The sequence below is a fragment of the Bombus huntii genome, unplaced genomic scaffold, assembly GCF_024542735.1.
Source record: "Bombus huntii isolate Logan2020A unplaced genomic scaffold, iyBomHunt1.1 ctg00000067.1, whole genome shotgun sequence".
Classification (NCBI taxonomy): Eukaryota; Metazoa; Arthropoda; class Insecta; order Hymenoptera; family Apidae; genus Bombus; species Bombus huntii.
The window spans coordinates 658,493-671,524 of NW_026099326.1; the positions used below are offsets into that span (position 1 = coordinate 658,493).

The window sequence follows — 13,032 nt, forward strand, 5'->3', positions numbered from 1 at the left end:
CGTTGATGATAATAATTCCTCCACGACTCAGCAACAAAAGCTACTCTGGGTGATGAGCTTAATGGTGCTGTTGCGGCTAGTTTAATTTTTCAACAGGGATCCAGATGGCGCCGTTGACGAAATTCTTTCACTATAAACGTCAACGATCAACATCAGCCATCAGGGAACGAAGAAGGTACGCTGTAACGTGTCTGAGTAATTATACCTCGAGGAGTACATACAGTTATGTAATGAAGATTCGTATGTGAGTGTTTGTTTTCTTATTTCTTTTCCCTTTGTTTCATTTGAATGGATTTTTGTACTCAAAGAGCGAGGTAAGATTACGTCAGATACGTTTTTACATATGCTAAAAAAATGGAAAATGATGATGATGAATCAATGACACGTAGAAAATAATAATCTATTGTATTGCTGTTATCTAATGGTGTTGTAGTTGACTGTATGGTGGATGTATCTAATGGTGCTGTAGTTGACTGTATGTTGTTCAATATTGCTATGAAGCTCTTCTGATTTATTGTCACTTATACGAAGGATGGAAGTATACGAAATTGATAAAATTATTAATAATATTTACGAAGAGAAAGTAAACTGTTGGATATATGACAAAATAATTCTATTTTAAATAAGAGGCTGGTCAGCGTGGTTATTTAGTTTACAAAATCAAACGAATTTAATGAATGTAATGGTAAGGAAGTAACTATAAGTGGCTGTTAAACTATTTTTATGCTTGAAAAGTAATTCGCAAAGTAATGTAAAGCAGTACTACTGAGTTGTACATAACCTCTTTCAGAATTTGTTCTTAACCTCTTGCTTCATAGCTTCCTTAATTATACTCCTCAAACTTATTGACTACTTCGATGTTGTTACGAACAGAAACTGATAAAATATTAATCTTAAATATAGATTGAAATGAAAGCTTGTCACGTAAATGCGTGTGTGTGTGTGTGTGTGTGTGTGTGTGTGTGTGTGTGTGTGTGTGTGTGTGTGTGTGTGTGTGTGTGTGTGTGTGTGTGTGTGTACTGCTTACTCAAACTATGGATCACATAACCTATACAAAAAAAAAAAAAAAAAAAAAAAAAAAAAAAAAAAAAAAAAAAAAAAAAAAAAAAAAAAAAAAAAAAAAAAAATTATTGTACACTATAAAGCAAGAGGTTAAATCTTTAATCTGTTAAGAATTAAATTTTTTATTGTAACTGCGAAAATTATAAAAGTACCAAGCGAAGCAAGTACGGAATATAGGGATATAGGAAGCGATGGGGAACAGCAAGTAACTCCAACATCGAAATACTACAACGATTCCAATCGAAAACGCTAAGAGCCTTAATAGACGCACCTTGGTATGTTACCAACGAAACCATCCATCGCGACCTCAAGATACCTACAGTCAAAGAGGAAATAGCAAAATATAGCGACAGATATAGCAAAAGAGTCAAGAAACACCGAAACCCCCTAATCACTGGACTACTCGATACGACGGACCAGATTCGCAGGCTGAAGAGGCACTACCCGCTAGACCTAAACGTTAGATTCATTTAATTATCCAAATTAAGCTAATGCACTTACTTATAATACTTATAAATTATACCTATCTATAATAAGTATTAACTTATTGTAAATAAACAGCCATGTCACTGCGCCACGCCAGAAAAATTACTGAAAATTCTCAACGCGAGAATTGATTGTAATTCCAACAAATAAATAAAAAAAAAAAAAAAGCTGTTGCTGTCCCCAAGCGCCAAAATACGTTCTGACTACTATTTTATGTATCTCACAGAAGTATGTCTTCATTCATCATCTCCCATGCCATCCACCAACGTGTTCTTAACATGTTATCTCCTAGTAAAATATTGATATTGAGTCAGATATCCAACTGAATAATCTTTTCGGTGTCTACTATAAGACATTTAAAACCAAGGCTCGTACACACGTGTGCTTATACGTCAGATGTAATACTTAACACGAAACCTGCTTATATTAATATTAAATTTATGCATAGTAGGATGTTCGACCTTTGTAAAAATGAAATTATAATACATACAGTTTCACCGTGGAAAAGTGAATCTTTCTAGCATGTCCACGCAAATGCAGCGGAGGGGAGGACTGTGCATGCACCAAACAACTTTACGTTCGTAATTTTTCACACAAATGTACAACTGTAGGGAAATAATTATCTCTGATTTTTCGGATGTTAGGAATCGACAATATCGCATAACGGAATGCTGTGTTCTACGTATTCTATTTTTGTTACGAAAGTGGTACAAACGAAGTCCACGTAAGAATAGTACAACAAAATCGGTTGAGGTTAGGTTATCGTGCAGATATCGCGGCTTTTGCATTGGAAATCACGCAACTGCCAGTCTCGTCGTTCCTTGTAAACGAAAGAAAGGTATTGTAATCGGTCGGAATTAACATAAAACTCGTCGCATGCGACCATATGGCCTGAATGTTGAATAAACGAGAGTAGAGCGCGAGCTATGTGATTCTAACCGTTTAGGCGGAAACTAATGATTGTAACCAGAGCCGAGATATATGCCAATATTACTTTGCTCGACAAAGCGTATAAGATGAGGAGAGAATCGCGATAAGGTAGAACAAGAGACAGATATTCTCTACGTAAAGCAAGTCTGTCAACTAGATTGAAATCCTATAGCTATAACTACAGTGAATCCATATTCTGGCGAATTGTCTTTTCACAAATGAAGCTTCTGAAGAACGGAATTGATACAATAACTACTGTTCATTCATAACTACTGTTGTAAGAATCTATATATTTGTCTATCTATATCTATATATATCGATCTATATATATTTGTCAGAATGTCATTTTATCAAAAAACCCATCCTCTGTAATCATAGTTTAACGAAGCATAATTAATAGAAGAGGTAGAGCGTTAAGTGGAGATGATTTAATCACAGTTAAGTAGATAAATCTCTATATTAGTCTCTTTAATTAAAATGTCCTACGTTTTATTTGCGTCATTTTTTTTCTTCATCCAATTTAAAATGTTTAAATAACAATAGCCTATACAATATAATTTTATGTAAAAAAATTGATTATACCATGTTTATTACAGATATTTAACATTTTTGTGTACATACAAAATTTAGATTATACCTCGCTTGAGAACAAAAATTCTATTTGTTTTCCTAACATGTACTAATAATTATTGATCAAACTAGAAAAAGCTGGAGGAGATTACTTAGGAAGATTACTTAGCATCTTATATTCCTGGCAAGAGAAAATGAAAAATTCGTTTCTTCTCTTTGCTTCCCTGTTCCTTCTTTCCTCCTTTTTCCCTTTTTACATCGCGTTGTTTTACATCGCAATTTACATTTATTTGTAAAGTTTGAATCTTCTCGATATTGAAGATGTTGAAGCTGCAAGTATGTATTTCATTTTAATCCATTCGAGACCGAGATTTAATTGTAAGACGATACCTAGGTGTCGGTACGATCTGAATGTTTAGTTAGAATGATTCTGTGTTTTACTCTCTCCAGGGTATCCTTTTCATACTTTGATTTTAAATCGATGACAATCTTAAATAGTATGCCTCATATTTTTAAAATATAAAATTATATACTATGTTATTCTATAATGTATTATGTACAGTCATATATATATATATATAATAATTCTATATTGAAAAAAATATGAAATTAACATGATATATACATTACTACATAAGTTATATATAAAATATGTATACTATACCCTTGCCTACTGACTGATATGAATTTCTTTCGGTCTCGAATGCGTTAAAAGAGAGCGCAAAGAAGGCGAAATTACTTATTGTAATTAGTAAAACGACCTGAGAGGCAGACAGATACAAGAAAGAAGGAATATTATATTAGCGGCATTATCATGTTTTTGCTCTCTTTAAGTCTTTCATCGAGACAGACAATCTACAGGTATTAATCGACCAATTTCTCCAAGCTGATAACTTCGAATTGATGTTTATATATAAGAAGTGTTATGTGTTAATCTGTCTAAATGTTTAAAAGGTGTTATAAATTAAATGTTGTTAAACGATACGTAATTGCCTTTTGATCGTAAATTTTACTATCAAGGGGTCTTTTATGTATGCGTAATCATTGTGAATTATAACAATTTATGTGATCGATATTAAAGGTGTTTAAAAGCATGTAGTTTTTTTCTATATTACTATTCTCCTATATTATTATCCTATATTATTATAGCATTCCTATATTATTATAATATCCAATTACATGTTGATACACAAGATATACAGATTATTATTTATAACGTTTTGGTTTTCTTAATTGAGTCATTCATTTAGTACAAATGATAAGAAATTAGTAATAATTCACAAAAAAAAGGATATCGTAGTAGAAATATTATAAAAAAACATTTTCTGTTTTAGTGTAGAGTTACTCCTTCTTACAGACAGTGTCGTACAAATCTGTACGTCTCTGAGAAAATGTAGGTATCTGAGCCCTTACTTCCTCAACAACTTTTAGATCTGATAGAAAAAAGAAACATACGAAGTAATAAGTAATGCTTACTAATAAATTCAACAAATACAGAGGAAGATGGCTAAATCGATAAATTAACGAGACTAAAAATTAATTACATCATGGATCTCTCGCTTTTAATTTTAAGCTGTAAATTACCGATATCGGTGACTGTCATATTCTCTTGAGTTTCCAAATCGTAAAGAATCTTTCCCCAGGGATTGGTCAACTGTGTATGTCCCCATGCGACGTAACTTGCTTAAGGAACACGAGCCGGTGATATGCAGGCAACGTATAATTGATTATCATTCGCTCTGAAACGCTGAAGTAATGACCAGTGCAGTGGTCCAGTGGTCATATTGAATGCCGCTGGATATATCAGCATTTGGCAACCTAACCCAGAGAAGCAGGAAATATGAAGCCACCGAATACCAATTAACTTCGTAGTTGCACGGTTCACATTCCATCATTTCTGAATATGCGAGGACAGTCCTCTTATTGTGCTTTTAATTCTTTTATTTGTTTCATTTTCAGCAAATATACTGGTTTTTTAAATTAAGCTTCTTTTTATACAGAGTTACAGATTATATTAATTTTATATAGAATATATTTAAGAAAGATATTTAATTTTTTGCTAGTTAAGTATTGATCGATTAAGTTACTGTACCTTTGTTCCGATAAATGCGTGCCATTTCCTCGAATCTAATATCATAGCAAATGCCAATACCTATTTTGCAGCCCTTCACATCGAACGTCGTTAGGGAGTTACCAGGACTGAGTGAATCACTCTCTCGAAAAGTAATCTTATTAGGAATGTCGATGTCGAATAGATGTACCTAATAACATAAAAATGTGGTCGCTAATTCTATTGCTGCAACTTTTGTAATTTAATATCAAAGTTACCAACTCCTAAACTTTAATTATTTTTTATTTAATAACTGACAGCGTTTTTATCACTTTCTTTTATTAAAAAATCTTATCATTTAATAATGTTTAAAAAGGAGAAAAAATAAGTATAATAATATTTTAAGTATGTGAAAAATTTATACAACAACAAACACATTACAACAAAAATGGGCGTTTCCCGTATCATAACGTATTTTATAAACCGTAAATTATAGAATTGGTTATAGTATACGTATGTACATATGTATATTCCTAAATTATTCCTAGATAGAGTCACTTTCTTCACCCCAATATTTTCAAATTCAAAGCCATAAAGGAATATATTACTTACATTTCGGTGTTTTGCTATCAAAGTTCCATCGGGACCCCAAATAGTACAGGTATTGTACAATTTAGCGCCCTCTATTTCAGGCATCGTACCACCAACTACATAGATGTTGTTTTCTTTAGCTGCGTTCGATGAAGCAACGCTCGTTTCACCATCAGGAATACTCTCGGCGTATTTTGGAAAGTACTCTGCATTGCAATATTTCAATTAATGAAGAATAACTGTCTTTTGTTCCAACCATAAATTAAATTGAAATGTTTGTCAGTTTTTTATTTTTTAAATTATTAAAATAACTAAGTTTTATATTTCGACTTAATTAAATATGCAATTACTTAGCTAATAGTATATATAATAAATTGTTTCTACAGGTTCAAAATGAAAAATGAATATTTAGAAATATTTAATTACGACAATGCTATTTGTGTTAGCATCAGTGGCTTGTTACTCAACGACTTTGCTAGTACTTTTTCAAACATAAAGTTAGTTTTCAATTAACACTTATACTAGAGGCGGAATTATAAATGCAAAATAATTGATAATACTAATTTATAAGTACCTAATTATTAGTATCTTAAAAAATATATTTATACAAAAATCACGATAATCATGAAAATGGGGAAATCCTATATTCTCGAATCAATTCACAATTTATTTTGTATATTAATTAGATTCCGCGCTCATCAGTACGTACTCACTGGCGACATCGAGAAAATGTATCGGCAATTCCTCGTACGACCAGAGGATCGGAAATATCAAAGGATATTATGGCGCAGCGCGAGTGGAGAAACAGAAACATATGAGCTTAACACCGTAATACTCTTATCATAGAAATAGAAGCAGTCCTCAATTCCCGCCCGCTAACTCCTATCTCCACCGATCCAAATGATCTCCTAGCCCTCACTCCCGGACATTTCCTCATTGGCGATTCATTAATGTGCTTACGTGATCGAGATTTCAGAGACATTCCATCGAACCGACTCTCCAAATGGCAGCATATCCAACAGCTTAAACAACATTTTTGGAACCGCTGGCATAAGGAGTATTTGAACGAGCTAACCAACCGCAATAAATGGAGCAAGGGTGGACACAGCATCCAAAAGGGCACAATCGTCATCCTCAGAGAGGACAACGTTCCCTCCATGCATTGGCCTCTGGGCCGAGTTATCAAGGTTCAACCAGGCGCCGATGGTGTCATCCGGACAGCTACAGTTCAGACGGTAAAGAGCATTTTGGATCGGGGCGTCAAAAGGCTTGTCCCACTGCCAATTCAACCCGATCTCGAGAAACCCGAACAACTAGCCACCGAGACGAAATAAGATGGGAACTTCAACCACACCTCGCTAGTTTGATCGGTACCCTCTCAACGGGGGGAGAATGTTACGCCATGCGGCTTACAATAGGTCATATTCTTAACTATCGATCGCGGCACTATAATGTCGCAGACGGATCGTCGCGTCTGCCCGGCAAACAAACATTGTAGTGGCAAGCGCATGGTTCATTAAGCAGGGCGACTTCCAGAAACGTCGACTCGTGGCCCGTATTTTACCTCGCAGTAAAAGAATGTGGCGTGATCCGAACGTAGTGGGGGTCGCCTTCCAGAAAAAACGAAAAAAATCGAAAGGCGTTCAGAACTTTTCGAGAAGTCGAACCGTCAACACATGTGGTATGTCGCGCATTACTTATCAACCAAAACGCAGTTACATTTTTTTTGTTCCATTTATATCTTTCTAGTTAATAAGTTGTTGAAATAAACATTAATTTATTTGTGTTAATTCTGTGGAATTTCATTGAACTACCCTTATTATCATAATCGAAATAAGGGGATCGATCAGTTCGTGGCGTCGATTATTTAATCGTAATGGGAACTTACAACTCTCGTTGACGTGCTATCTCGCGATCGCGTCTCTCCGCGAACGGTCGAAACAAAATGATTCACTAAAAACTGTCCTGAATTCCTAAGAATTTATTTACCGAAAAACTGACAAAGTGTTTATTTAAAAAATGAGGTTGAAGGTAGTCCTTTTCTTTCATTTCATTCATTTTCATTTTCTTTCTTAAGTATGGCTAACACAATATCTAATCAATTAAAATTTTATATTTTCACGTGAAAAGTTTCTTTAGATAATTATTATCAACATGATGACTCACTCTTACGGATTAATACGTGTCTGTAGGGCAATCCGGTGGACTTGATCGGCTTTTTACTTCGAAAGTTGAGTAATCGGTGTCGCTTTCTTACGCATCTTTGAACTGTATAAATGTTTTAAAATTGTTTGATCCAGAATGTACCACACCGGACAATCAAGAAGGCAGGTGCCTTGACTACAGAAAATGTAAACCTCTGCAAGAAATATGGCAGATACAGTACCGTACAGCCACCGATTTTTATAGACGATCAGTGTGCAGATACCAGGGCAATGTTACGATCGTTTGCTGTCCGAACGATCCAAACAAAGAGAAGAGAGAAATTTTAATAAAAACTGTGTATAAGTATAAGGCTTTGCGACCACCATACTGTGGTTTTAGCAACGTCTCTCATACCAGGGTGGTCGATGGTAAACCAGCTGAACTTGGTACGTTTTATGTCTTTCTTTCCGATTAATAATAAGCCATTTACTGCAAAGAATGAACTTTAAAGGCATTAAACAGCACATCAATGTACATTTCAATTAGACTAAATAATAATGCTATGATTTTATCGGTAGTAACTTTACTTATTAACTTGAATTATTTCTTTCTTTTACTTCATGTTAGGAAGAGTATCTTTTTGCTTGAAATAAAAAATTGATATAGGAGTAATAATATGGATAGAGATCAAAAACTGTTAGGGCAGAAATTACACGTTTGAACTTTATAGTTCAGTATAGTTCAAATAGAAATTATATAGAATTATTTAATAATTTGTATTCCACTGGAATAAAAATTTAATTTCTGTCTTTATCAAATCTCTATTTCAGAGTATTTGTACGTATGTACTTATCGTCTGCTGTATGATCGAATATCGAATAGGTAATAATCGTTGTTACCCGTTATGTGAGAAAAAATTATGTATATTCACAACTATGACTATTGCATTTTAGGCGCTTGGCCATGGATCGCTGCATTAGGTTTTCGTAATCCCCGAAACCCAGACAAACCACTATGGAAGTGCGGAGGTTCCCTGATATCGGCTAGGCATGTTTTGACCGCAGCACATTGTGCACATATGGATGGAATAGAAAACATACACAATCATAATATTGTCATTCTTAGATTGGTGGAGGAGGTGCCATTTTCGAGTAAGTCCTCGAATATATATATATATATATATACTTCTTGTATCGTATACTTCGTATACTTCTTGTACGTACGTACAAAATTTTCCGGCTAATCTAAAACACTTCATAAGATAGAGAGCTTCTGGAAATTCGGACACAGAGAGTGCATAAAATACAAGATAAGTCTCGTGTCTTTCAAAATTATTTTTTATTCGCTAAAAACGTCCTGTGTACTCATGCAATCACATGCAACCTCGAAACTTCACTTATTTTTTATCACTTTCCAATTCAATACACAGTTTCAGCATTTTTGACTATATGTAAGAGAAATTTCCATTCAGCCAAAGGTGTACTTACAGATTATAGATTCCTATACGACTCTCAGTAAAAATTTATCCGCACTCCAGATAGTTAAAACTTCTGTCGACCGTATTGATCCATCTGCACTCTTCGTATGACGTCAATATCTGTTCAGTGCTGCTGCGCAGGTTTCTTTGTGTTACGTCAATTCGTTTGTGACCGTTGCGCGAGTAATGGCGCTTTGCAATGGTGATTTGCAGGAAAACAGTGCAGGATGCTGTGATTCGTTTCTTGTGGTCGGAGGTTATGTTTGATGCCTATATTTATCAAAGATTTAATGCACATTATGGAGAAAGTGTTTTGTCACGAAGTGTGTTTGAATGGGCACAAAAGTTCAAAGAAGATCGCACGAGTGTTATGAAAAAACAGCTGGACGCCCGTCCACATCCACGATGACAACATTGAACGTGCTCATGAACTTATGCTCTATGGAATAGACGAGTGACACTGGATAATGTGGCAAATCATTTGCAAATCAGCCACGGCTCTGCTTATGCAATAGTGCACGACAGATTTGGATTTTAAAAAGTTTGTGCGAGATGGATGCCGAAAAAGCTGATGAAAAGGTGAAGACGACGATGCATTCGTGGTTCGCAGCTCAGCCCAAAACATTTTTTAATGAGAAAATACAAAGGTCCTTCGGCAAATGGACAAAGTGTATACAGAAATCGAGTGATTATGTCAAAAAATGATGTATGTCTTTTTTGACAATTGCTTAAAATAAATTCTACACCGACAGAGCGGGTAACTTTTTACTCACCCTCGTAAGACACTTAAATTTCCAATCTATTATGATGAATAAAAGAGCTTATACTATTAAATCTAATTGTATTTTGTTGCATGAGAGTACACGTGTATGTGATGTACATTACCTTTATATCCCCTTGAACGCTTCAATATTGCGCATATATACTATATTTTGTACAGCTTCTATAAAATTTCGTATGTTTGTTTAGGCTGTTAATCTAGAGGCTGGAGTACAAAGAAGTGGCACAATGATGTGGGCTGATGACATTTATAATTATCAAGGAATCACCCCTACATTCGCTCAGGTATATATCGTTGACTATAACGTATTTAACATATATGATTGTTAGAATATTAATAATTAATTTTTAATTCTATCAGAATTTTAATGAAACTGTCCCTTGGGAAGGAAGAACTGATACCTTGATATCACGGTTTGTACATCCTATATATACGACAAATTTTAGAACATTATATAACGAAGAACCAGATCGTCGTGGCCATGTGATGTGAATAAAAGGACTTGAATTTGATGATATTTTTATAATGTTAGATAACATAACTAAGTATCTTCGCAGTAAGATAGGATGACATGGTTTACATGATCTTAATGTTGTTCACTCGAGTGATGATATTATAAGGAAAAGCGTAATATCACGGGTAGGATGATTCATAATTTAGAACTACTAACTCATGTATGTATTAAAAATTAAAGAAATATATTAAATTTTATAGGATATTTATGTTTAGTAACCAGTAATTCAGAGATTGGTATTCATGGTTACTATAACGAGGCTGTAGAAACGCACCCTTTCTTCTTTGCAAATGGTCCTGTATTTATGTCTAAGCCGAAACTGGAACCTCTGAATAATTTAGATTTATTCTTGTTATTTTCTAAAATACTTATCTACAGTATACCATAAGGAATGATACCGTATCGCACCTAATCAAGTGCCTTAAGAAACATCAACAGGATATCACAGTAAGTAATCCCTTATCGACAGATATGTAAGTAAAAGTTATGTGTCATTGTTATACACAATTATGTGTTAGTGTTATACACAGTTATTTATCATTTTCTATTAATTCAGTTGTAGCCACTACAATATCTATGACACTGGTAGTAATTATAAGAACAATAATGATGTTCTATAAGAGGAAATGATGATTAGGAACAAAAACTTACAGGTAAGTCAAAGTATATGTTATTTGCCATTTGAAAAGAAAGTTACTAACTTGGAATTTTTTGATAAATAATAATTGTGCAAAATATATTGGATTTCAAATTTGTCAAAAATTGATATTTAAGAAGCATTGTAATAATATAACATTAATATTTTGATTTTTCAGAAGATATCATGCGGTGGATGGATAATATGCAAAAAATATTAAGCAGTATATGAATTTTCCTATTGCGTAGAGATAACAAAATGAATTTTAAAAAATGTCGACACGGTAATAAGAAATAGCATCATGACAAAGAATATATAAAGACAGTTTCATTTTTTATAAATAAAAATTTGTTGTTCCAGATTTTGAAATACAGCGAAACGTTTAATTAGTATCTTAATATCTTTAAATAATTATTATTTTAGAATCAATTGTAATTGTATCATACGTACTTTTGAATTCGTGCAAGAACATATGTAATTTTGAAGTAGTTATTATTAGGAAACTGTTAGACGCGAACAGTATGCGAAAAGTTTGTATGCAGTGTAATAATTATCAATCAAAACACAAGAATTAAATTCTTGAGGAAAAAATTTCCGGAATTTCTTATTTACATGATTATAGAGAAATCCATAATAAAAAGGAGCTGCTTTCTAATACTTCGCTTCCTTGTAATGCCTACGTTAACAATAACGAGGTTCGACTTTTTGTTTTTAGAGGGATACTGGAAAATTTGAAAGTACAGTACCATTGGGAAGAAAATCACGATATTGAAAACGATATTTGCAAGTAAATTTCCAAAAAATCTGTTTTCAAATTTTCGCTTTCTATTTCACATTAAAAGAAAGGGAGGGCTGCCTTCTTTTTCTGCAAGACAAAACAAACATTCTGAATCTCGTATCAATGAATGATGTCAATAAGTTATTTTTCTTTTCAGATTGAACAATATTCCAGATTTATTCATAATTTCATACTACGCGAAGAATAGACTTTCATAGGTATATAAAGGAAATATTAAGTATAGGAAAACTCTTTTTCGTTGTAGGTGACATATGCTTCACGGTTGAACACATGTATTTTTGAACACATATAAATGAAAAAGTACTCTTATGGAGAAAAAGAATTGATACCTTCGATTGACATTAGATAATGTATATAAACTTATGAACAATCACTATCACTATCAGTTTGTATTTTAGGTGCACACGCAGATTTGTTGGAGTTCTTATAAAATGTACTTCCTGTACGAACGTTTTATTCTTCCAAATTTTACGATACTATGTCTCATATGATAACTATATGGATTAAACGTAATATAAATGATCCGAAAATAGACTCGAACGACATTAATTGTCTTTCTATTTATACCAATATCGAAAATACAAGTAAAGCTGGAGCAATAGTATGCAAGAATGGACTATTTATTATTTTAAACCAAATCATAGCATATTCAGAATGCACAGTATTATCATGAAATGTAAATGAATCAGTTGTAAACGAACGATTTTACTGTAAAATCGTTGCCGCCTTTTTTTCATCTGAAATATAGCAGCAATGAGTACATTCTTTTAATATATAATAAAACGAGATATCTTTATAAAGTTACATATGTCATCACTGGTAACTGTTATCTCGTATGACACCAAATATACCGTTAGTATGGAATGATATTTTTATGAAGATATACTTTAATGATAGATTTTATGAATGAAACGTCATATAAGAAAAATTATCTCTTGTTATTCTATGAAGTGTAGTAGCTAATGAAGATTAATTTTACGAAGTATTAGA

The 13,032-nt window shown here is 33.3% G+C and overlaps 2 protein-coding genes across 3 annotated transcripts in view; one reads left to right on the forward strand and one right to left on the reverse strand.

Moving 5' to 3' along the window:
• Nucleotides 1–13,032, forward strand: part of LOC126876194 (venom serine protease Bi-VSP-like) — a 219,207-nt gene that overhangs the window by 181,275 nt on the left and 24,900 nt on the right. The window contains exon 5 of one of the 2 annotated variants that reach the window (XM_050639058.1): nucleotides 9,324–9,847. The exons of the other annotated variant lie outside the window; for it this stretch is intronic. Within the exon in view, the coding sequence (XP_050495015.1) occupies nucleotides 9,324–9,422 (99 nt within the window). The 3' untranslated portion in view covers nucleotides 9,423–9,847. Of the gene's footprint in view, nucleotides 1–9,323; nucleotides 9,848–13,032 lie in introns of those variants that run through there. 2 annotated transcript variants of the gene reach the window in all.
• Nucleotides 4,634–9,355, reverse strand: LOC126876216 (omega-amidase NIT2-A-like). The gene is made up of 4 exons (XM_050639088.1): nucleotides 9,322–9,355; nucleotides 5,711–5,895; nucleotides 5,141–5,309; nucleotides 4,634–4,866 (listed from the first exon to the last, which is right to left on the reverse strand). The coding sequence occupies exons 2-4, from the start codon at nucleotides 5,792–5,794 to the stop codon at nucleotides 4,733–4,735; spliced, it is 387 nt and encodes a 128-aa protein (XP_050495045.1). The 5' UTR covers nucleotides 5,795–5,895; nucleotides 9,322–9,355; the 3' UTR covers nucleotides 4,634–4,732.

Coding starts and splice junctions, on each gene's coding strand:
- LOC126876216 (XM_050639088.1), bottom strand. CDS start 5,794: ATGCCTGAAATAGAGGGCGCTAAATTGTACAATACCTGTACTATTTGG. Junction 5,310..5,710: donor TGATAGCAAAACACCGAAAT/GTAAGTAATATA, acceptor TTATGTTATTAG/GTACATCTATTCGACATCGA. Junction 4,867..5,140: donor ACGCATTTATCGGAACAAAG/GTACAGTAACTT, acceptor TCTCTGGGTTAG/GTTGCCAAATGCTGATATAT.